Source organism: Camelina sativa, chromosome 15 (genome assembly GCF_030686135.1).
Source record: "Camelina sativa cultivar CO46 ecotype springtype chromosome 15, ASM3068613v1".
In the NCBI taxonomy this organism is placed as follows: Eukaryota; Viridiplantae; Streptophyta; class Magnoliopsida; order Brassicales; family Brassicaceae; genus Camelina; species Camelina sativa.
The window spans coordinates 5,791,142-5,814,884 of record NC_141894.1 but is presented as its reverse complement, the minus strand read 5'-3'; the positions used below and the strand labels follow the sequence as shown (position 1 = coordinate 5,814,884).

The 23,743-nt window shown below is 33.8% G+C and overlaps 6 protein-coding genes and 2 long non-coding RNA genes across 9 annotated transcripts; 2 read left to right on the top strand and 6 right to left on the bottom strand.

The window, feature by feature from the left end:
* Nucleotides 1–659: 659 nt before the first annotated feature.
* On the top strand, nucleotides 660–1,704 carry LOC104748169 (uncharacterized). The gene has a single exon (XM_010469850.2). The coding sequence runs from the start codon at nucleotides 746–748 to the stop codon at nucleotides 1,634–1,636; it is 891 nt and encodes a 296-aa protein (XP_010468152.2). The 5' UTR covers nucleotides 660–745; the 3' UTR covers nucleotides 1,637–1,704.
* Nucleotides 1,705–3,448: 1,744 nt separating this feature from the next.
* TBP1 (TATA binding protein 1) lies at nucleotides 3,449–5,856 on the bottom strand. Of its 2 annotated transcripts, XM_010466884.3 has the most exons (10): nucleotides 5,477–5,856; nucleotides 5,153–5,233; nucleotides 4,964–5,051; nucleotides 4,720–4,791; nucleotides 4,573–4,623; nucleotides 4,437–4,481; nucleotides 4,257–4,349; nucleotides 4,015–4,116; nucleotides 3,820–3,893; nucleotides 3,449–3,718 (listed from the first exon to the last, which is right to left on the bottom strand). In XM_010466884.3, coding segments are annotated over exons 2-10 (603 nt in total). In that variant the 5' UTR covers nucleotides 5,230–5,233; nucleotides 5,477–5,856; the 3' UTR covers nucleotides 3,449–3,717. The 2 variants fall into 2 exon arrangements, with proteins under 2 accessions (XP_010465186.1, XP_087344695.1); XM_087488569.1 differs by lacking the exon at nucleotides 3,449–3,718 and having other exon boundaries at nucleotides 3,819–3,893; nucleotides 5,477–5,843.
* A 114-nt stretch (nucleotides 5,857–5,970) lies between these two features.
* LOC104745595 (S-adenosyl-L-methionine-dependent methyltransferases superfamily protein) lies at nucleotides 5,971–6,846 on the bottom strand. The gene has a single exon (XM_010466882.3). It carries the CDS (start codon nucleotides 6,844–6,846, stop codon nucleotides 6,073–6,075), a length of 774 nt encoding a protein of 257 aa, XP_010465184.1. The 3' UTR covers nucleotides 5,971–6,072.
* Nucleotides 6,847–7,479: 633 nt separating this feature from the next.
* Nucleotides 7,480–7,915, bottom strand: LOC147926305 (uncharacterized). The gene is made up of 2 exons (XM_087488570.1): nucleotides 7,694–7,915; nucleotides 7,480–7,595 (listed from the first exon to the last, which is right to left on the bottom strand). Exons 1-2 carry the CDS (start codon nucleotides 7,788–7,790, stop codon nucleotides 7,480–7,482), a joined length of 213 nt encoding a protein of 70 aa, XP_087344696.1. The 5' UTR covers nucleotides 7,791–7,915.
* Nucleotides 7,916–11,738: 3,823 nt separating this feature from the next.
* On the top strand, nucleotides 11,739–12,143 carry LOC147926304 (pectinesterase inhibitor 12-like). Its single transcript, XM_087489190.1, has one exon. It carries the CDS (start codon nucleotides 11,739–11,741, stop codon nucleotides 12,141–12,143), a length of 405 nt encoding a protein of 134 aa, XP_087345316.1.
* Nucleotides 12,144–14,021: 1,878 nt separating this feature from the next.
* On the bottom strand, nucleotides 14,022–15,639 carry LOC104745593 (uncharacterized). The gene is made up of 3 exons (XR_760770.2): nucleotides 15,460–15,639; nucleotides 14,847–15,374; nucleotides 14,022–14,373 (listed from the first exon to the last, which is right to left on the bottom strand). It is a non-coding gene; the product is annotated as an uncharacterized LOC104745593 (long non-coding RNA).
* A 4,832-nt stretch (nucleotides 15,640–20,471) lies between these two features.
* LOC147926303 (uncharacterized) lies at nucleotides 20,472–21,227 on the bottom strand. The gene is made up of 2 exons (XR_015581793.1): nucleotides 21,106–21,227; nucleotides 20,472–20,772 (listed from the first exon to the last, which is right to left on the bottom strand). It is a non-coding gene; the product is annotated as an uncharacterized LOC147926303 (long non-coding RNA).
* Nucleotides 21,228–21,629: 402 nt separating this feature from the next.
* Nucleotides 21,630–22,289, bottom strand: LOC104745592 (uncharacterized). Its single transcript, XM_010466880.3, has 2 exons — nucleotides 22,199–22,289; nucleotides 21,630–22,033 (listed from the first exon to the last, which is right to left on the bottom strand). The coding sequence occupies exons 1-2, from the start codon at nucleotides 22,287–22,289 to the stop codon at nucleotides 21,900–21,902; spliced, it is 225 nt and encodes a 74-aa protein (XP_010465182.1). The 3' UTR covers nucleotides 21,630–21,899.
* Nucleotides 22,290–23,743: the final 1,454 nt, after the last annotated feature.

Here is a 23,743-nt window from a genome sequence, read left to right as displayed (position 1 = left end):
TATTTGACAATATCTTATATCAATATAAAGTTAAATAGTTATAGAAGTAAAATATTTTTAAAAATGGATATTGGAAACTTCATACATTTTGAATCAGGAGAGGTTAATATAAAGCTAGAAACATCTTTTAAAAAACACCAAAAAATGTTATACAAAATGATCCAAAACGTTTATACAAGTTGTCAAATGTTTGATTTTCATTCATTTGAATGTATATGCAAGGGTTAGTAGATATTCTTTTTGAAGATTGATAAAAGCTTATATAAAGTTCAAATTAAGTAAAACACACTAATAATATCCTATAGTATAATTCTTTTAACCAAATTAGATTTTCTTCGTTGAAATCATAACCGTGTTTTCAAAATTTGTTTCGTTTTAATCTAAAATGTATATAAATATAAATATACAACGGTTTATTAATAAATTTGACATCCAAAATAGGTAAATAGATAAATGCAAATGCAAACAGAGAAATCTTCTTAATCCGATTTATTCTCTCTCTCTCTCCTTTGGCTAATCACCAATTAATTAGGCTTCACAATCTCTACAAATCCCTATAGCCACTCTCCTTCATAGTCAGAGAAAGAATACCATTAGTCATAAATCTTTTGCTTAAATCTCGCTCAGATTTTATTGTTTCCATAAGCCAAAAATGCAAAGTTAATAAACATTACTCAAAACGTTTAACCAAAGAAAAAAAAAAAAAGTGAATTACATTTCTTTCTTCTTCTCTAGAGGTTAGAAGATGATTAAGAGAGTAAGAGACGCTTACGGTGATGAGTCTTCTTCATCGGAATCTGAAGAGTTTCACCGGAGAAACATCCGGCTGAAGGTGAAGATACCGGATGAAAGAAGTGAAGATGATGAGGATGAGTCGTCTACTCAGCAGCAGCTTCCGCAGAGAAAACACTTCTGTGTGATTTGTAAGAAACAGTTTAGCTCTGGTAAGGCTTATGGTGGTCACGTTAGGATCCACTCGACTGAGTACAATAACAAGGGAAAGATGAAGAAGAAGTTGAAGATGACGAAGAAGAATAAGAGAAAGATTGGTTTGGTGAAGAAAGACAAAGAGAAAGAGATAGATCTGATTAGTACTGACATGGAAGGTAAGATTAGGTGTTGTCTTTGTGGAAAAGCATTTCAAACGATGCACTCTTTGTTCGGACATATGAGGAGACATCCTGACCGGAGTTGGAAAGGTATACGACCTCCTCCACCACAAGACAAGTTCAAGCTCAGCTATTTGGGTGATGATAATGACGATGATGATGATGATGATGAGGAGGAGGATGGTGTGATGAGTAGATCCATGATGATGAGTCATGTGACCGCTGATGTTCGAGAAGCTGCTTGTATTCTTATGATGATCGCTTACACTTCAAGCAAGTACTGGGATGGGATGAAGAAGGCTATGGAATCACCTAAAGCCGAGGTAAGAAGTTCAAGTTGCTACAAAGAAAAAGATAAGGTATTAGGTGATGGTGGGATGGATGATAAGAAGGGTTTGATTGTAGATATGAAGATAAAGATGGAAATTGAAGTGGAGGTGAATGATTCTCCAGATGAAACTAAGAGCTCCTTAGGGTTTGATCTCAACGAGCCTCCTTACCATGAAGATCATTCTTATTCCGGTTGAAACTAGTTTGGATATCAATCCATGGAGATGTTTTTTAGTATTCAAGTTTCAACATATCGCTCTATGAATTTTACATATATGCATGTTTTATCACTAGCTAGGCTTTTGTACATAATGAAATCCTTGTTTGGTTCACATTTTATCAGCTCATTGCTCTTTTGAAATTTTCTAGTCCTTTTCTGTGTCATCTTCAAGTTTCTATTACATAATTTAGAATCTGTCATTTTGAGATCATTGACTGCACCAAAGCTGATGAAGAATCTGTCTGATGGAGTCAAGAGTTGTCATACTTGTTTCAACTTATTTACAAAAACGAAATTCTTAACTCTCGCTATTAATTTTTAAATATGTTTTTGTTCTTGGTAATAAACAGTCTTTGGAAACCCAAATAGTGAACTATGAAGACTAGTCTTACCTACAAGAACATGATATTCTCAATGTGACCTGAAAACAATACATCCCACTAGCACGCTTACCAGTTCCATGGATACCTCTTAAACTCAATATAACTTCTCCGGTACGTATGGATCTCTCCCGGAGATGGTCTCTAGTAGTCCCTAAATAAATCTCCCCACTCGCAAGGAACATAACTATTCATATCCCTCCATCTCTTGAAACCATACAAGTAATCATACTCCTAATTATCCTTGGTGGTTTATAAGACTCCAACAATAAACGTTTACGATTTGGTCTTTATGCGGTTGAATAAACTCTATCTTCTAGATTGTTAACGAGGCTGCAAAGTTCAGATACCCTAGTGGCAGCCAGTTTAAATGTGGAGGTAATCATATCTTGTATAGGATCTTCTGGTTTTGAGACTCCCGATTGTCAACTTTTTAACTGGTTCATTAGGTTTGTATGGAACTTGTACAGCGTACGATAAGGGCATCGTATGGAGTTCGTGCCTTCGTGGTCATGGTGGACATTACCACTCTCAGTCCCCTTAAGATTTGTTCTGTCATGCCCATGTTATCAAAGTGCATCTTCTTACCAAAAGCTTCTAATCATCTTCCTTCTGTCTTATTCTTGGGTTTATATAACAATTACTTGTTTTGGGTAGGTTTTTTACCTCCAAGTCCACGAGAACTGTCTCTTTCGAACCAAAGGTAAGATACTACTCCGTCTTTCGCTTACCACAGACGTGCTTCTTGCAAGTCATTTTCAACTTCAAGAACCTGGTAAGAGTCTTTGGGCCTTTGCTCTTCTTCAGTGACTGTATCGTCAATCAGTATATATAATTGATACCTTTATCTAAGGTAGAAGTATATGGATTCCATTTCTAATGTCTATTCTTAGGAGACGCCGAATCGTACACTTCTTAGACTAACAAAAGAGAATAAATGTTGGATGGTGTGTCATATCTTTAGAGAATAAATGTATTTGCTTGCTTTTGTTGCAGACTAGCCATGAAGCTCCTGCTACAGGAGGCTTTGGGGCCGAGATCTCTGTAACTATAGTTGAGTGTTTCTTCTTGAGAGCAAAAAACAAGTCTGCAACCGTAGTTAGTGGTTCAGATCATTCTGCGTTTTTAATCTATGTACGTAAACTCTCAATCTTTGTTCAATCTTGGCTGTTCTATGCCAAACTAGATTAAGTATCTTTTCGCCAATATCTTTCATTGCAAACTAATGAACCTGAGCATTGTACAATGTACATGCCCTGTGCCTCTTATCTTGGAAGTAGTGATTGAATTAAGTGATTGTGTAAAGAATTTACACATGTAATGTATTCTACAATCATCATTTTCTGTACCTACCCTATGATCTTGGCTTCTCTATGCTAAACAAGACTTTCGAAGCTGGTGCTGAACACTGAGTTTAAGGTTGTACATTTAACATATGTGGGAAGTGAGAGGATACATGTAAGACACATTTTGGGAAAAGAACCGAAGAATTGTCTTTGGAATTTCCATTGTGTATTTACAAATGTTCTATTATGAACCAAAACACAAGGTGAGAGAGTCTAGCTACTGTGAAAGCCTTTGTTCAAGGGCCAAATTCTCAGCAAGCTTTAGCAACTCCGAGGGGCTAAGACCGCACAACTAGTTTCGCAGGGAACAAATCCTCCTCCAAATCTGTGATCCTATATAATTTAAACACACCAATTACGTTCATGCAATTATAAATCGAAAAATCAACCAAAGCTAAGAAAGATGAGGAAAGTTAAAAGTGTGTGTTACATACTATTGCTGTATCTTCCTGAACTCCGAGAGGACGGGGTATATATTCTCAAAGGCTCTGTAGGTCTCGTCTCTCATCTGATAGCGAGTGACCTCAGGATTTTTATCAGATGGCAGAAGAGCTAGAGACTAGAGACTAGAAAAACATAGCAAGTATTTCTCATGCGACTATCACAAAACCTTAAGAGAAAGATATTACCTTGGCTCCTGTGATCACGATCTTTCCAGAGACAAATATTAGAAGAACGATTTTTGGCACTTTCATCCTGTAAATAAGCCCTGGGAAGAGCTCGGGCTCATACTGAAAACCCCAATATGAGAGAGAATGACCATCAGCACAACGTTTTAATCTCTAATAAATTTGACGCTCAACTTCCAACTGTATGCTAATTGAAGTTCAACATAAGAAAGATAATGATTTCAGGAGTTCAGATCACTTACACTTGAGAAAGCAGCGTGAGAGTAAGCAAGACCTTCAAGTCTTATAGGAAATTTGACATCACAAGAACCTACTATATTCTGAATCTTGAAATCCTGCAGGATGTAGTCATGAAAATATTTAGCACAAACAAAGCTAAGAAAAAATAATGTAAGTGGGAAAAGAGTTGGTAGAAATTGTACCTTGAATTTTGCAGGGAATCCCAATTTCTGCACAATTCTAGCATACTACACAACAAAACATACGACTATTAGCATAACACATCCAGATTTTATTATAAGCAAGTTAAATAAAAGTGCTTAGAGTAACAAAAGTTACCTTTCTTGCAGCCATCTTTGAAAAGTACTCGCTCTTGGCTCCAGTACAGACCTAATTGTAGATTATACCCCAAATTAAGAAGAGAATTCAAACCAAAATTAAAATATCAGTAGTATGAAAAAGTATTGCCAGCCAAGAGATATATACCATTTTCCCTGAAGCGAATATTAATGCTGTAGTCTTCGGTTCTCTGATTCTCATTATCACGGCAGCAAAACGCTGAAAACATAAACACAAGAGACCTTTAAGTTAGACAAACTTAGCTATGGCCAACTAGTTTAGCAAGATTCTAATTAATCCGTACACAGTAGGATAGTTCCAGGTGAATTATAATTTCCAAACAATTTTTTTCCCGTTAACTAAAACAAAAAGTCACAGAAGAATGCAATACCTTGGGATTATATTCAGCATTCCGAGCCTGCAAAGCTATAGCTTTAAGATCGAGCTTGCAGTCTAAGTTCACCGTAGAAACTATGTTTCTGAAACAAAAACATCAAAAATACGTATTATTATTATATCCACAAGAGTTAAAACACCAAACCTTAAAAAAGAGTTAAACAAAGGAACAAAAAGAACTCACTGAAGAGTAGGAACAATCCCTGAAGGATGCTGGACAAGGTCCACTGGATTACTCCCTTCCAATCCTTGTTCGGCCATTCCTCTATTAAAAAAAAAACACAAATCCAAAATCAATACATCACTCAACCATGATAATAGACACACAAGAGACTATGCGTTAAAAGTCTTATCAGATAACTACATCAAAAAGGGTTTCAATTATTTGACAGCCAATTTTAAAATTTGCAATCTTCCAAAACAACGATTACACTCATAAGATCCAATCGTATTCAAAGGGTTACACTCAGAACAAAAACCCATGATGAGAAAGGATTAAAGGTCAGACCTTTCGATAAGGAGCGAGCGAATCCGAGCTTCGAACACGAAAACTAGGGTTTCGTAGCTTTGAAACGATGAAGGGAATTAGGCGAAAGGAAGACTGAAGAATTGAGAAAAAGGTTGAAGCTTTTATACAAAAAAAGAATCGAGAGAGGGAAGCAAAGATTTATAAATCTGTGCTTTTATATATATGTAAGAGGAAGAGAGCCCTGATTTTGTTCTCTCGTTTCTTTGGTTTTTTAGATCTGTTTATGAGAGAGAGAGAGGCTCACCGACTTCGGTTTTGAGGATCCCTTTTTATGCCTCCTCTTATACCTATTTATACATGCCTATGCTACCCTTGACCATCTTTGTAATTTTGAGGGTATTTTTGGAATTTCTAGGAAGAAGTCTATAATAACCGTCCTGGGCTGGGCTTTATATGAACGTCCACTCTTCTTCTGCCACGTCATCATACAACGCTCCTGTGTTTTGGTTACAGTTTCTTCTTACAAAGAGTAGTGAACTTCAAAAAAATCAAATACTAAACTCCACTAAATCATAGTGCTTACAACAACTTCATAACAAAGAATGATTTATGAGAACAACTAATCTTTTGTAGTATCAACGCCGTTGTTTCTGTTTCTTCTCCATAAGCAATGACAAAGATTTATAAAACTGAGAAACAAACGTTGGTGATGATATCTCCTCCTTATCCTTGTCCTTGTTGCTCTCCTCATCATCATCATCATCCTTGTCTCTCCAGAACTTGAGTATAAGGAGATTCTCCTCTTCTGTTGATCTCTGAACCACAATTCTCGAAGCGTAACCTTTCTTTCTCATCATCAGACAAATCTCTACAGGGTAATTCGAAGTTAACGTCACCATATAGAGCCAACCTTTCTCCGATAGCAAAAGGTCCACCACTGGCAAGATTTTATCTATAACCGTCCGACCATTCTCACCTCCAGCCCAAGCTGAGGCTATACCTTCCATTCCAACTTCGTATTCTGGTGTTGGCACATAAGGCGGGTTCACAACAATCACGTCCACTGATCCAGCAAGTCTTGTGTCTAGACCGGTGGCTATATCAGCGCAGATAACATCAGCGTCAACTCCATGTGCTTTTAGTGTTTCTTTTGTCACTCTTGCAGCTATTGGGTTTGTGTCAGTGGCGAGATAGTGAACACCGTGAACTTCGTTTTTAAGGAGAAGTATAAGCGAAGTTATGACGTACCCGCTTCCGCAACCAATCTCCATACAAACCTTAGGGTTGTGCTCTATCAGGTTGGTTCGATCAGCTAGTAATGCATCAACTAACGCAAATGAATCATCGCATGGTTCGTAGACCTCACGATGAGAACTTACTAGACGGATTGAAGCAATTCTTGATGGCATTCTCACAACTAAATGACTGACTCACTCACTACAAGTAAGAACCACATAACAGTTAGAAGATCTTAACAAAAACGAAACCTTTAGTAAAAGTAATCTAGAACTAACTCCAATGTTGTCTATCTCATATCTAAGTTAGGTTACAGAACTCCAAATCTATGTTATCGTCCTAATGAAATTTTAAACTCGTCGATTCTAATGATCATCAATCAATTCACTTAAGCATGGGATTTGCTTATACATATAGACTCGGCAAAGTTCTGGTAAGACCTGAAGATCTGAATACAACAAAGAGTAAGACGAGAGGTACCCAATGAAGATGAGTCACGAAAGGACGAAACTCAGGAGTATGCCGAACACTGGAATCGGGATTGGTGTTATTCAGACAAGCTCAGATTTCACAAGTGAGGAAGAGGAGGAGGAGGAGGAGGAGGAGACGACGGCGGTGGGAGGAGAAAGAGTGTGAAATTGAGAAAACATGCCCTTTCAAGTTTCAGTAATTACACTTTAGCCTCAAAGTAATATAAATGAATCTTTCAAGTTCCAATACATTATATACAGTCTGCTGAATCATAAAGCCTGCCGGCCCTGCCGTATATAATTGGGCCGAAAGCCCATTAATTATTCACATTACCTTTAAGCTTTGATTTCGTTTGGGTAACTTTTAATGCCTTTACCAGGTGGTGAACGGCTAGGTCCTACTGTGATCTTCTTTATCTTGTGGATGTGAATCTTTTCACCTTCTTCATCGACTTTTAACGCTTCAAAAACCGAGTTTAAACCTCATTTTCAGTTACACATAAACAATATTTGGTCTTATACATGAATCAAACTATATATAGAGACTTACTAATTTTCCGGTTTTTGGAAATTGGTATGATGGTCGAGTTGGAAGATGCCATGTATAAACTAAGAAGTGAAGCTATTAGAATGATCTTGAAACTCATTTTGGCTCTGCCTTTTCTCTTGTGTCTATTACTGGTATAAGGTTTAGCTATAGCTAGGTCGAATATACAAAGTTATATTGTTTCTCTTGTTGAGTTCGAATAAATAAACAGAAATTGTTAGACTATTAGGCTGCGGAGATTATACCAAGATCGTTCGCACCACTGTTGGTGATACGTCTAAGTCAATGCATGTAATGAGGGGACGTTGATTTTTTGGTCTTGTTAATTTTTTTTCCTTATACGTGCATGAGTTGAAAATTTCAATACTAATCACCAATTTGGGTAAGAACATGCATGTAATGATGTTAACAGTTAAAAAAAATTGTAGATATAATGAAAATGGTGAAAAAGTGTAGTCAGACACCGAGACACGAGATTATATTAACATTATTGTTGTTTCATCGGAACCCTAACCTTGAACATATGTTTGACAATGGTCCTCCTAATCAGCTTCTGAATATCGAATCATGACTGAATTGAACAATGTTGAATTGGTCAATGCAACGTGTTTATTGTTTTTTTTTTTTTTAAATTGGATCATGACTGATTAATTGCTATTGTTTGAAATTCATAGCACATGGAAAGAAAAACAAAAAGCTCATACACATTTGAAGACTACAGTATAAATCAAGTGTCGCACACACTTATAAAAGAATGGTCAAACTATAATTTGTCTGAGTTGGTTCTTAGTAATTTGAACTATGAAGGGGCGCGTTCATTTGTTTGAACTATATGTATGAAATGAATCGTACTATGTGACCGTGATATTTGTACTCGTAAAAATGATGTCATATTGTCATAGCGAAGAATAAATCTTCAATCTTCTTCCAATGGAAATATACGTGATAGAACTGTGGTACGAAATTATATGTCTATACTGAACAAAGTGACGTGAACAGTTGAAACGAGGCTAAAACATGCAAAATAATGAATTAATGATAGTCTAAGATGAACTATATGGAGATCTTCCTACACAACAAATAAACTGGCAATTGGCAAAGTTCTAGCTAGTAAGACATAAAAATTCTGATACATATATCCAGAAATAGAATAGACACTAGTTACCACTGAAGAGTGCTGAAACGCTAAAACCGTGGTAAGAATCCGGTTTCTGTGTGAAACGCCGTTTTGGGTAGTCTTCGAGATCTGAGACGATAGATTTGACGGATAAGGGGGGACCACGCGGAGGAGTAGACAAAAAAAAAGTGGAAGTTGGAAGGTGTAAAACATGCCTTTTCAAGTTTCAAAACTTTACACTTTAGCCACAAAACATACAAAATAGCATAATTGAATCTTTCCATGCATCTATTAAGCGTTCCGTTCCGTATATGCGTGTAATGGGCCGAAGGGTGAAAACCCCTTAATTAATGATCGATCGAGTCATCGAGACATAGCAAATACTACTTGTGAACTTTATCTTCCTAATGAACTTACACAACAAATCCAGAGCTCTGAATCTATGTTATCTTCCTAATGAACTTTCAAAAACTGTTGGTGATACGTCTAAGTCAATGCATGTAATGAGGGGACGTTAACTTTTTTTTTTTTTTTCCCTTATGCGTGCATATATAAGTTGAAAATTTCAATACTAATGAAAATGGTGGAAAGGTGTAGTCAGACACCGAGGCGAGACACGACATTATATTAACATTGTTGTTTGATTGTTTCATCAGAACGCTAACCTTGAACATATGTTTGAAAATGGTCCTCGTAATCAGCTTCTGAATTTTTGATCATGACTGAATAGACCAACGTTGAATTGGTCCATGCAACCGCGTTTCTTTTTTTTATTATATATAAATTGGATCATCAATCATGACAGATGACTGATTAATTGAAATTCATAGTACATGGAAAGAAAAACAAAAAGGCTCATAAACATTTGAAGACTACAGTATAAATCAAGTGTCGCACGTATGTACGTAAAAAAGAATGGTCAAATTTTTGTCTGAGGTGGTTCTTATTAATTTGAACTATGAAGGAACGAGTTTCTTTATTTTAGTTTTCAAGACGACCGTGATATACTAGTAAAAGTGATGTCATATTGTCGTAGCGAAGAATAAATCTCCAATCTTAAAAAAAAGAAAAAAAAAAAATCTCCAATCTTCCTCTAACGGAAATATACGTTAATATTTGACGGAGTAGGAAGCACGGCGGAGGAGAAACAAAAAATGGACGTTGGAATTGAAACCATAACTTTGGAGGATTTTACGGGATTTAGAAAATTTGGAATTTTGATAGATTTTAGAGGAGTTGATATGATTTATGGTATAATTCTTTCAAATCCCATCTAAAACCATGAGATTTGGGAAGTGTTATTGGATGGTGGTTTTTAAAAAAATTTGATGTATTTAGAAATTAGGTGTTATTCAATTGTATATTTTAAATAATCTATTAAAATATGTGTTATTTAATATTTACTGGATTTTGTGTGATTTTGGATTTCAACGTACTTTGCTTCTAATATACGAACAAACACAATATCACACTTTCTCAAACATTTCATTTTTCTCTCCTCTCTCTCTCTAGATAGATCTCTAGCCTTTAACATATTATTGTTTGATTTTTTTTCTAAATCCTTAAATATAACCATGCTTATTCATAAGATCTGTGTTATTTTTGAGAATTTTTTTTTTTGTGTTCTTTAATTTTTTTTTCTGGGTTCAAGATCTGTAACTTTTTTTTTTCTGGGTTTATAATATAATCTCACTTTTTTTTCTTCTAGGTTCAATGTCTGTTTTTTCTTCCACAAAGTCTATGTCTATAATCACACATATTCATCAGATCTTTGTTTTTTTTTTAGATTTTTTTTTGTGTTCTTTAACTTTTTTTTCTGGGTTCTTGATTTAAAACTTTTTTTTTCTGGGTTCATGATATAATCACACCATTTTCTTCTTGATTCAATGTAAAAGTCTGGATGTTGTTAATTTAATATGGTTTTGGTGTATAATACAGTTTATGAATATTTTTTTTCTTTTTTTTCTTCTATAAATAACTTTAAAAAAATCCATAACAATCACCAAAAACAGATTATAAATGACTTTCAAATCCACCTTATATGCATTATAAAATCCACATAAATACATTAGACTTTTAAATCCACTAATGTCCTGCGTCAATTAAAATCCATTAAAATCCTTAATGCAATAACACCTCTTTGGATTTATGTATTTTTAACTAAACAAATCCTCTAGAATCCCTAAAACTTAATAAAATCTAAATCCACAAACTTTTTTGAATAACAATAAATTTTAAAGTAGATTTTTAAATGATCAATTCAATAACAGTGGATTTTAATGGACTTTTTATAATCCATGATTGAATAACATAGGATTTGTAAATTTTACACAAATAATTTAAAATGTTATGTTGAATACATCCCCCTAAGTTTTAATAATTTACACTTTAGGGTTTATGCCTTTATCCCTAAAATATACAAAACAAGTCTCAAATTATAAAGCATGAAAATAATAAAGTTTGATGTAAAGTAAAATATTTTTCTTTTTGATTAGTATGAAATAATTGATGTCAAATAGTTAGAATGTGATTAAAAAAAAGAACTTTTCCAACCAATAATAATGCACCATGTATCTTAGTGGTCCCAGGTTTAATCCACATTCAAGATGGTTTAATCCACATAAATTTTTAATATTATTCAACTCCCTTATTGTATAAATTCAACTGTTGCATTAATGAGTCAACACCTCTATTGTAGATAGACTAAGAGTCTTACCATAAAATTCTATGTTCTCTTATACTATAAATTGAAAAACAAAGTGAACATGTTCTTCATCAATCAATTCTTATTTTATATACTTTCCCCAAAAGAAAAACAAAATAAAGTTATTGGTTTCCTTGGTTGTGTTCTCTCTTCTCTTGATCGGTTTTGCATCTGCGCAAACTCTCATAGTAGATTCTTGCAAGAAAGCAGCCGCAAAAGAGCCGTTTATGAAATATGATTTCTGCGTCAATTCTCTTACACAAGATCCACAAAGCAAAACGGCGACCACCCTCGAAGGTTTAGTCCTAGCATCGACGAAGAATGCTGCGGCGGAAACACTGAACGTAAAAGGACTCGCTGAACAGATCCTCAAGGGGAAGGGATATGGGCCAGGTATGGAGGCAGGGCTACACAAGTGCGTCAAGATTTATGGAGGTGCTTATGATTTTTTAAACACTGCTTTAGCGAACGTTCAATCACACCATTATAGTACTGCTGTAGAGGAATTTCTTTATGCTTCATTTGCACCGTTCGACTGCGTGAAATATTATTGGATTTCTCCCTTCGCTAAGGAGAGCTATATTATCTTTGAGAAGATTTTGATTCCTATGACTTTAACTAAAATGTTGTGATGAATTTGTCAAAGTATTTTACTAATCAAAACAACAATTAATGTTTACCATGTAAAATTGAGAGCAAAGAGACTGTATCTTAATGGAAATAAAAATTTTCTTTACATGTCTAGGTTTTTTTTTGCCAGCAACATTGACATATTGGCTTTCTATTAAAATTTATAATTCTTTTTTTTTGGAAAGATAAATACCAAGGTATTAGAGTTTGAAGAGGCTATACTACAACTGTGGATTTGAAACAATCATCAAATATCTTAGTCCAAAAAAACACTGATAGAAATGGTTCACATACAGCTAAACAAAAGAATATGGTTAAAGGCTTACGATGATTTTCTGTATAAGAAGAACAATCAATATATTTTACTAAAGAACTAATGAAATTACAAATGGTAAAGTTTAGAAATTTTTTTTGATATGCATGTGTTCTCCTACTTTATTATATAAGATTGATTAAAAGAGGCAATTTTTTTCAAGATATTATTCTTTAGTATTTAAAAATCAATATAGTTTAATTTAGTAATTATTAGATATGGACCTGCCTGATGTGCAGGGTTAAAGTTTTGTATATCAAATAAAATTTAATAAAAATATATTAAATTTATTGTAAGTTATTTATAAATTTAATTTTGCTATAATACCTGATTTTATATCTATTCACAAATTTTTTATGTATGTTACCATTAAAAGTGTATTTTTTACACCTAAATATATTGTATGTTACAAATATAGTATTTACCTAGAAAATGTCTATATAAAGACATTAAGCCAACTATTATGTTTCTTTATTTTCACTTTTGTATAGTTTTTTTAATTACTAAAATTGTTTGCTCAAAAAACATTTCGAATAAAAAATATATTACATAAGACTACTAATCAATGATGTATTATCACAATAGTGTATGGCCAACCATGGAGAGAATCTCGACTCTGCCCTCTTCCTTTATAGAGAGAACCTTGTATCCAACCTCCTCCACGATGGAGAGAACCTTGGCTCCGTCTTCCTCCCTTGAGGAGATAACCTTGCATCCAACCTCCTCCACCTTTCTCCTTTGGAAAGATAAACTTGTGTCCAACCTCCTCCATTATAGAGAGAACATCGGCTCTGCCCTTCTCCTGTGTGGAGAGAATATGTTCACGTATTTTAGCTATCTCAAATTGGCTTGCTCTGGCAACCAATGAAACTAATTAAAGACCAATTTCTAATGTCACAAAATCTTTTGATAATAACCAATGTTAAAATTTTTAATGTATTCGTAGAAGTGTCTTTGACACACCATGATGTAGCCTCTGTCTCTGTAACGCCCTGACCGCCACCTTGCTTAGTTACCCCATGTTCACTCCCAGTCCATGGTCCCACCTTCCTCAATGGATCCCACGTCCACTCCCAGCCTGTGGATCCACCCATACCAGACGGCCGGTTTGTTACGTCCGGAAGGTTTTAAAAACTTGTTTACCGACCCTACAAATCACCACATGATCTTTCTTTGTGTTTTGTCCTCACTCGCACAGTTCCGACAATCACTTCTCGGAAGGTTACCCATTCTGAAACTACTTTAGCTCAAACACGCTTAACTCTGTAATTCTCTTAAAATCTTTGACCGAAAAGATAAATGCACTTTGGAGGCATAGGTGGCTAAATAAATTATTTTAAAAATTTCCATAAACCAGAGTGTCACAGTCTCTGAGCTCTATTTTATCTAACCATTAGGTAGATGAGGTTCTACTTGTTATCTCTCTTTGGCATTGAATAAATGATAACAATTATGTTTGCACAAGAAAAAGGTATATGACCAACCAATCAAGGTTGAGAAATTAGAAGAAAAAAAAAATTATAAAATTTATAACTTGACACATGTCAAAATCTTGTTAATCGCTAACTTTCAAAACCCAACTTTATATAATAAGATAGCATAAACGAATTACATCTTAATTTCTGTATATGCGTGTAAATGGGCCGAAAGCTCCTTAATTAATGATCGAGACATAAGAGCATCCACATTGGTTAACCTTGCAAGGGTGTTCACAGTATCTTAATTTTCGTATATGCCTGTAAATCAACCTGCTTCACTGATCTTCCGGATAGCATTATTCACAGTATCTGCAACATAGATATTCCCTCTATCATCCACCGTGTTTCCCTTAGGATTGTTCAACCTCGCTTCTCTTAATCTACCGTCAACATGACCCGAATATCCTTCAGGGGAGGCAGTAACCAGCCTCGGTCTGCTATCTGCCATTGTTCCAAGAGTTACAATTTGTTTGTTCAAGAAATTCATCTAGTACTTGATTTTCTACGAATATACAAAATCCACAATCAGTTTCCCACATGCTGCATTCAAGTTTTAGACATTGAATCCAAATTGGTAAACAAAGAAAAACATGTCTTGATTTTTTTAAAAAACCTTTTTTTTTACCTAAAATCTCTGTATTTCGATATACAACAAATTGTAGAGACCACACATAGTCCATGCGCACTACTACGATTAGGTAAGCACACATAGTTTCTTTATCACGTAAAAGCAAACAAAAAAAAAACTGATTTCATCATCCGTAATCAAAATCCTTTAAAAAATCACAATTATTGGAATCCCACGAATGTCTGACGCGAAATCAATAGTACCATATACTACTACAATGGACACAAACCCAAAAAATAGATAGTCCCACAGAAACATTGAAACTAGAACGAATCGAGATCCATACCTGATCCAAGATTTCTTGAAACAAAGAAGGAAAATTTTCAGGAAGAAGAAGACGACTAGGAGAGATCCATTTTATTTGGAAACCGATCAGAATTTCGATTGTTTTGTTCTCGTCGATTTTAATAAATCGATTCATGCTTTCCTCGTTTCATTGGTATCGGAAAAGAGAGAAGCAAATGAAGAAAAGAGAAAAAAAAAAAAATACAACCAAATACGTTGAGTGCCTGCGAGTATCTAAAATGATATGAGCAGAGACACAAGTTTTGAGATAACTACGATTAAAATTTTATTTATTTTTAATTTTATTATTATAAAAAAAAACATCCCAAAGTATAACCAATGGGGATGCTCTAACAACTACTAGTCTTTCAAGCTTATGAAAATGTTCACAAGTAATTCTTTTAATTATTAATTGCAACAAATCCAGCCTTTTGCCGGAGGTGAACGGCTGACCTTTACAGCGATCTGCTTTCCTTTGTGAACGTGAATCTTTCTACCTTCTTCTTCATTTGCTTGTTACACATCAAAACTATTTTATAGCAATAGTTATATATAACTCTTTATAGCAATAGTTGGATTTGCACACGAATCAAATATTGTAAAAAAAGACTTACTCATTTTCTGGGTTTTGGGAATTGTTATGATGATCGAATTGGAAGATGCGATGCATAAAAGTAGCAGCGAAGCTATTAGAATGAACTTGGGACTCATTCTTTTTATTTGCCCCTTTTTTTTTGTGTATATATAAGAATTAGAATACAACGCTCTAGCTAGTTTTCTTCCGGAGCATATATAAATAAATAGTATCTTATAAACTAGTTTATAGTTAGGCAGAGATTATTTCATCAGGGGTCGTTCTCTCGCCACAGTTGGTGATATGTATAACAGTATAAGTCAATGCATGTAATGAACACTACTGTTGACTTTTTTAGCCTCCTTAATTTTTCCTTTTGCATGCATGAGTTGAAAAGTCCGATGTTTATCATCAATTTTGGTACGAAAGTAAAAAAAAAAAATCTCATTGTCACTCAATTACAGATCAGTTGTAGTTAACTATTAAATCATTTAACTATATATATATATCCAAGTTCCATTTCATTTATTCATAGAGTATTACACATAATCAAACAACTACTTACCAAATATGCAGAAATCACAAGTTAAGATGTATAGAACAGATCGATAAAATCCACATGCTATAACTAATTAGAAATTATGACTCGGTGGATCGTTTCCATGATAAGCAGATCTAGAAAAACTGCCTCTAAAGCCAATCTTCATTCCTTTGCTGATGTGTATATCTCCGATCCTCCCTTTCCCTGTTTTATAAATTGATGCATAAACGTTGATCAAACAAATTAATCAAATAGTTATTTTGTTCCTTCATCAAGAACATGTATCTATAGATCGTAAATTTTATCATTTTTTCTATATATACACACAACAACTAATAAGTGTTACTCGTTTAGTTTAATTATCAATCGAAATCAAATTAATATCAATTCAAAAAGATATATACGCCTTTTTCACAGACTACAAACTTATATGACATATATACGAATTAATCTGAATCTCTCTATCATATCTATATTTCTGGATGATCAAAAATGACGAGCAAATTAAAAAGAAAAATGAAAATAAGCGGTGGAAACTTACTTGTCGTGAGAGATGGATAAGTTACTTTAGCCAAAGTTGGGTTTAATGCAATAGACGAGAGGAGAATCCAACCAGTAAGCAAAACCAACTTCCAATTCATTTTTTTGTTGAGAAAATTTAAGGACTTTGCAAACACCTAAATGGTGGTCACATATATATATATATCGAGAGAGATATATTTTTTGATGTGGTCGTCAAGTTGTTTATTTACAAACTAAATTAGAACTAATAATGCTTCCCGGAAGTAACGTTAATTATAAAATAAAATTAGTAAGCATTTTTAACTTTGTTTAATGGATGAAGTTGTTTGAACATGTTTAATTTAATAAGGTCAAATTAGAGACGGGGGTGTCATGTTCGATATATAAAAAAAGCATACTTATCTATCACATACGCGCGGCTTATTTGTCAGTTTTGAAATATGGTTCAGTTCCTTTAAATTGCTGTATCTTTTCCTCAATATATTTGTTGTATGTTAGATATAGCCTTGCAACTTAAGTGTCATGAACCAAGCATGAGCGGGCAAATGGTTTGGCATGATACCATTTGGGAGGTTTATAGATACCCATTTGAGTGGTTTATCTTGACCCTGGGTCTGAATCTGATCCTACCTGGAGACGACGAAATAGTGTGTGCCTTTTTTTATAAGCGTACATTTACCTTTTAGTTCTGGGATTAGAGAGATCAAGTTCGAACTTTCTAAGAGGTGGTTTAGCTCAACCAAACAAAAAAATAAGTATAGAGATATGCAGCAAAACGATTACACAATTTTGTACTCGTATCAGCGTTGTATCACCACTCGCATATAAATATGTACATTATTGAAAGAAACGACAACATTTTGTCTCTTTTCAAATAAACAAAAGGTGTTACTACTGAAAATAGCATTGGCGGTTTTTCATAGAGGAAAGCATTTGACTGTAATAAAAAAAAAATTACGATGGACTTTTATTTTTATTTTCTTTATAAGGTAGAGTACAGTACTTTACAACATCAGAACTTTTTATTCGTATCTCATTTAAGTAAAGAACCTATTAAAATAATTTTGTTGATTCCCTATTTTTTTTCTGACTACAGTATAAAATTAAATGTCAGTCCATCTAAAGTCTAAACACTACGACCCATAAAACTCAGCTCCTCTCATGCATACTCCCTTCTCGCGCCATTGCCTTGCTAACAACAGTGGGGTGCCGGTCTTGACTTACTAGGCCGTGCATCTATATAATCACTGCGAGATAAATTGATGTTAGACTGTTAGTCATATAAAAGGGAAGTGTATGGAGCAAACGGGATGATATATATTGGGACTATACTTACAAAGTTTTCGGATTTGGTATGTCTCACTTGAAGCTGCATAAGATGAGATCACCAAATAGAGAGCCAAAAACAAAGCAATTAACCACAAATTTCTCTTCATTTTCTTCTATATCTTTGTCCTCTGTGTTGTACGTAGACTTGAAGTTGTAGGTGTATTTATACCAAATTCAGTTTTAAAACGTGAGGTATAGAATGAGGCAGCGTGTGCAAACCACTTACTCTCTCTGACCTATAGCAGATCAAGTCTTTGACGTAGACAAACAGACAAGGGAAACCTTTTTGTTGATCATTTCTGTTGATTTCTTTTATAAATATGTTATAATTCCTACATACAAAAATTAAAATTAATATAAACTAAAAATTATATATTAGAGGCATAATTCAGTTTATCAATCATTTAATTTTCAGTTAATTTTGAATTCGGACTCCATGCATGAAACATAATAATGTACAAAAACTCACTTCATTCATGTAAATAAAATTAAAAGGCAATTGTAGAATATGTTGCCGAGTCAAAAGTAAAATTTGATTCAAAACAGACCGGGACGAACTAACATCTCAAAAAGACTTGTTAGACATCTAACAACGAAAATTAAGATGAGAATTTTCTTGGTTTCTTACATTGGATTTTTCTAATGCTAGAACAAAGAATAGTATTTATGTATAATTGGTCTTTCTGACCAACACGGTGTTTTTTCTACGAGAAGTTCCTTTGTTCGTCTCCTTTTGCTTCCTAGCAACATTGGTCCGCGGGTAGTGATACACTAGGCCCTGTGTCTATAACTCTCCCTATATATATATATATATAAGTACTAAATATCAATTACAAGTCATATATTAAGAACAAAATATAGAATAAAATCAAATCTACAAATGATAAATAATTAAATACTATTCGGGTATGAATTACTCACCCAGTTTGCGGAATTTGTATACCTGAGCTGAAATCGCATAAGATGAAATCACCAAAGAAAGAACCAAAAGTAAAGCAACCGACCACATTTTCCCCTTCATTTAATCTCTATGTGTGTGTTGATGATATTCTTCTTTTTGTACGTTATAATGGTTTACATGTATATATTTGTGTATTTATATGAATCAAACACACATGCGACTAAGTTTGACCGTAAATTATTAACTAACTAGATGGATCTTTCGAATGATATCATCCATCGCTTTCTTTATATGGTTGATAATACAAAGTCTTTTCATAAATAGTTTCTTATGTGTGATTTATAGTTTATCATGTAACATAGGTTATTGAAAATGTGATAAAGATAGTTATGAATAATGCTTATAATCTTATATAATGAGTTTCAAATAGCGCGTGAAAGGACTTTGAAAAAAAAAAAAAAAGTGTAACTAGAGAAGACTAGGTGTCTAGGTCTAGGTCTTAATCCTAATTATGCTAGCTTCTACGGAATATGATTAACGTACGTACGTACTCTATCTTCTACTATTTCTGTTCAAATAATTTGTTTTGAATTAACAGTCCATAAAGTTAACATGCTAGCTAGGACGAAAGTCTTGTTATTGACCCAAATGAAAAGGGTATATTGCTGATCCAAAAATGGAATCCGGTATGGATCGAAAGAACTGTTATTTGAAAAAATGTGTAAAGAATTATACATCGGAAATTGAGATAAACCCTATAAAAACTAAACAACACCATGGTTTCATTTTTATTTTTTGAATAACGACGGACAAAGAGTAATTTTTTTTGTAACCGGTGTGTTTAACCGTCATGGCCCTGAACCGGCAATTATCTACGAGATGTCCCTTCGTTCGTCGCCATGTGCTATCTAGCAACATTGGCTAGCCGGTTGTGGTCTACTAGGCCCAGTGTATATCTGCTCGCCTATATAAATTAGTATCAATCATGTCATATAAAGAAGGATAATATAGAACAAATCATATATAAGGTATATTATCCGGCATGTACTATATATTACTCACCGAGTTTGCGGAATTTGTATGGGAAAGCTAAAACCGTGCAAGATGAAATCACCAAAGAGAAAACCAAAAAGAAAGCAGCCAACCATATCATCCCTTTCATTTAATCTATTTATGTGTTGATGTTCGTTTTATTGTACATGTGATAGGTTTACGTATATGTGTTTATTTATATGAATCAATCATGTGACTAGGTTTAACTATAATTCATTAACTAACTAGATGGAGCTTTCGAATGAATTTCATTCAGCCTTTAATTTATATTGTCAATAACACAAAGTCGTTCCCATATATATATATATATATATATATATGGTTTCTTCTGTGATTCATAGATTTTTTTTCATGAGTTTCGAACAACGCGTGAAAGGAATTTGAAATATATGTTACGTTCGAAACAAGACTGAGAATAAACATTAAATATGGAGATATAACTAGAGAAGACTAGGTCACTTTAAAAACCACATGCAGAAACTAGACTCGGTCTTAATTGATAAGGATCGGACTAGAAACAGTATGTAAGGGAAATACATCTATAAAGCTCATTTCTTTCAACACTTTTTAGAGATAATTAAACACTCATTTTATGTGCCATGTGGGTTACATTTCCTGTTTTTGCTGTTTTGTACGACTGAACAAAAGTATGAACAAAGCGTATAGGCCTTTTGCTCACCAAAAAAAGCGTATAGGCCTTTTGCTCACCAAAAAAAAAGCGTATAGGCCTTTTTGCCTTATATTGTAATTTGATTTTTTTCTTTCTCTTTAGAATTAGGATAAATGAACAATAAAAGAAACAAGCAGATGGTTGACTAAAACAAGAACACAAATATATCTTCAAATCACGGATAATATATATTGTATATGGTTCACTTTTAAAAGCTAACCAGCATTCCCTATAGAGGACATATTTCTACAAGGATTTCCTTTGCCTGTGGTCTGCGGATTGGCACTCGCTTGTCCGGCAGATGGTGACATACTACACGGTGTTTCGATATCTTCTTCTGTTTACGTAATAAAAAAAAAAGTGAAGTAGATAATTAACTTCATACTAGCAATCATGTAAAATGAAAAATGCCTATTTTCAGTATTACGAGGAACCTTATAACTCTTGTAACATGTAAAGCTAAGCTATGAAATACTACATATAAAATAATACCAAAAAGAATACGACATATATCAATTTCATAGTGTGCTGTTATAAGAAAAAAGTTGGCTTATAATTTCATTATGTTTACAAATGAAATATTATATATATATATATCAACTAGGTTTAATATATATAACCTTTTTAGATATGTGGAATTAATCGGATGATGAATATCAATTTTACTCACTGAGTTTTCGGAATTTGTATGGCTGAAGGGAAATTGCATTGGAAGATAACACCAACGAGAGGAGCAAAAGAGAAGCAATTAACCAGAACTTTCCCTTCATAATTTAATTTCTTCTATTTTTGCGTTGATTCCTTTAATTTTGGAGTAGGTTATAAAGATTGGTGTACAATACATGTGTGTGTTTAGCAATAAGACGTGTGAGCAAGTTTCATTATATTTAGGTTTAGTGGTTTGTGTGATAATATCGTTGTTGCGTCACTTTACGGATTCAAATTCCAGTGATGCATTTCGTAAACAACAGAGAGGAAAGAAAAAAGAACTTAAAAGTTTTCTAATTAACTTTTCAATGCTAATCATTGCAGATTTAAAATTCTTTTCATTCTATCAAATTGATTGGTTTACGTACTATTCAGAACTGAACGAATATTAATTGAAATGATTTTAATTTATTTCATATGATTTTGAAGTTTGATCCGTCCGTCTCCAAAAAATATGGAATATACAAGATGTGTTTACACGTCCAATAGTGTGTATAAATTAGAAGACAAGGTCAATCTATTATTCTTACGTAAATAATTTAAAATTAGGTGACAGCTTGGTTCGTTGACAAAAGATCTTGTATGGAGGAACTCCAAAAGAACAAGAAAAAAACCAACAGTTAGGGATTGAAAAATAATAAAAACACATAGGAACCGGCCATAGATTTTCTTAAGTATCTTGTACTTCGCATAAACTAAGTAAGGAACATATATTTGAGATTATACGATGTAGCCACAAATCGTATAGCCATCGCCTTATAGTGAATTTGGACCTGCGGCTTGTGACGAGTCACTACCACCCCATTGGCGATCGCGTGGTGACTTACTACGAGGTGCTCCGATCTTCATTATCTTTCGAATGTGGATCGTTTCTGCTATTGTTTCTTCTTCTATAAAACAGTGAATTGATCATATATACTATCATGCATAGATGTAAAAGAAGTAGCTAAATGTTATCCAACTTCTAACCATCTTTGATATCTTTTACTTAACATATTAGCTTATCATTTAGCATACATAAGAAAGAGGATGATACAAATATCAATAATACTTACTGGATTTGTATGATTGAGCTAAAACGACGTATGACAAAATCACCAAAGAGAGAATCAAAAGCGAAGCAATCAAACAGGACTTGACCTTCATTTTTCTTGTGATACCTTACATTGTTTGAGTATATATCAATCAAACTTAAGGTTTATCATAACTTATTATTAATCAAGTTTTCGAGTAGCGCGTCCGAAGACTTCTATATAAACATTATATACTTTATAACTGATATATCATATAAGTCAACATATAGCTAGCTATGCATCCGGGGTGATTAGATTATATATGCATGCTCTTTTGGTTCACAGAAATATATAATTAACTACAATCTTTTTAAATTTCCCTTGCAAAACCTTCGTAAGTTTACCAAGTTTTCCTATTTTTTTAAACGATGTATATTAAATTCTTGACGAAAAAGATATTTATTCTATTTGATCAGCATCTTAACACAAAAAAAATGTACAAGTCAAACAAAAAACTTTTCTTTCCTCTGATTGGGACCGTCCTTTACATTGGGGTCTCATCATCAATAAAAACAAAATCATGTAATATTTTAATCTCATATCTTAAAACAACAAAACAATTTACGAGTATGCCTTGGCTAGTTGGCTGGTCCGTTTAACCATATCAGCCGGCGTCCGGCACACCTCTACTGGATGATAAGCCTTGGCCTCCACGCTTTGACACACTCCCTGGTGTTTGGATCTTCTTTGTCTTCTTAATGTGAATCATTTCTCTTCTTTCGTCCTTTACAAAGAAAACAAAAAAAGTGTACGAAACTACAACTGTTAGATCCTTCCAGTGAGTTTATATATGGTGGTTAAAATCGAATATAGCATATATTAAGATAGGTGAAGCAAACCGGATGACCAAAAAAATGATACTAATACTCACTGATTTTTGAAAATTTATATGGTTGAGCTGAGATCATCTCGACGGAAGACAACAAAGAGAGAACCAAAAGTGAAGCGATCAACCCCAACTTTTTGTTTTGTTTTTTGTCGGTTGATATACGTTTTATATACACAGCTCCATACATGTGTAATAATTTATATATATCAAATCAAACATACTGTATATGACTACGACTCTACGAGGTTTTTCAGTTATAAAAACCTTGGAAAATGGTTTGGAAAGATGTTTTTATACGCAGCTAGCTCCAGCCATCAAAGAGGTTCAGAAACTGGTCTTGAATCCAAAGTAAGTCAGAAAGAGTTTAAGCCAAAACTGATCGTGAAGTGGTTCTTACGTTATGGCTGGAAAAGATTTGGAGCAGAGCTTGCTTTTGAGGACCCCAACATAACCAAAGCAGTCTCTCACAACTTGGACTAGGCAATCAAGCGGCCGCAGCAAATCAGACATGATTTGTATAGCAGTATAAAAATCATTGTAGTGACTTTAGTTTAGACTACTACTATTCAGGATTTTTATGTTTCCATGACTATGTATATCATGCATGTTTCATAAATATTCATAACCATCATTACTATTAGTCCATATGAAAAGTTTCTGTATACAAACATTATTTCTGACTAACAATGAAAATAATA

What these genes read in the sequence shown, in the direction of transcription:
- LOC104748169 (XM_010469850.2), top strand. Translation starts at nt 746, where the DNA reads ATGATTAAGAGAGTAAGAGACGCTTACGGTGATGAGTCTTCTTCATCG.
- TBP1 (XM_010466884.3), bottom strand. Translation starts at nt 5,229, where the DNA reads ATGGCCGAACAAGGATTGGAAGGGAGTAATCCAGTGGACCTTGTCCAG. An exon ending in ATGCTGAATATAATCCCAAG is followed by an intron (nt 4,792 to 4,963) that starts GTATTGCATTCT and finishes TTATGTTTTCAG; the next exon opens with CGTTTTGCTGCCGTGATAAT. An exon ending in TATTCGCTTCAGGGAAAATG is followed by an intron (nt 4,624 to 4,719) that starts GTATATATCTCT and finishes ATCTACAATTAG; the next exon opens with GTCTGTACTGGAGCCAAGAG.
- LOC104745595 (XM_010466882.3), bottom strand. Translation starts at nt 6,846, where the DNA reads ATGCCATCAAGAATTGCTTCAATCCGTCTAGTAAGTTCTCATCGTGAG.
- LOC147926305 (XM_087488570.1), bottom strand. Translation starts at nt 7,790, where the DNA reads ATGAGTTTCAAGATCATTCTAATAGCTTCACTTCTTAGTTTATACATG. An exon ending in TTCCAAAAACCGGAAAATTA is followed by an intron (nt 7,596 to 7,693) that starts GTAAGTCTCTAT and finishes AAGCGTTAAAAG; the next exon opens with TCGATGAAGAAGGTGAAAAG.
- LOC147926304 (XM_087489190.1), top strand. Translation starts at nt 11,739, where the DNA reads ATGAAATATGATTTCTGCGTCAATTCTCTTACACAAGATCCACAAAGC.
- LOC104745592 (XM_010466880.3), bottom strand. Translation starts at nt 22,289, where the DNA reads ATGAAGGTCAAGTCCTGTTTGATTGCTTCGCTTTTGATTCTCTCTTTG. An exon ending in AGCTCAATCATACAAATCCA is followed by an intron (nt 22,034 to 22,198) that starts GTAAGTATTATT and finishes ACTGTTTTATAG; the next exon opens with AAGAAGAAACAATAGCAGAA.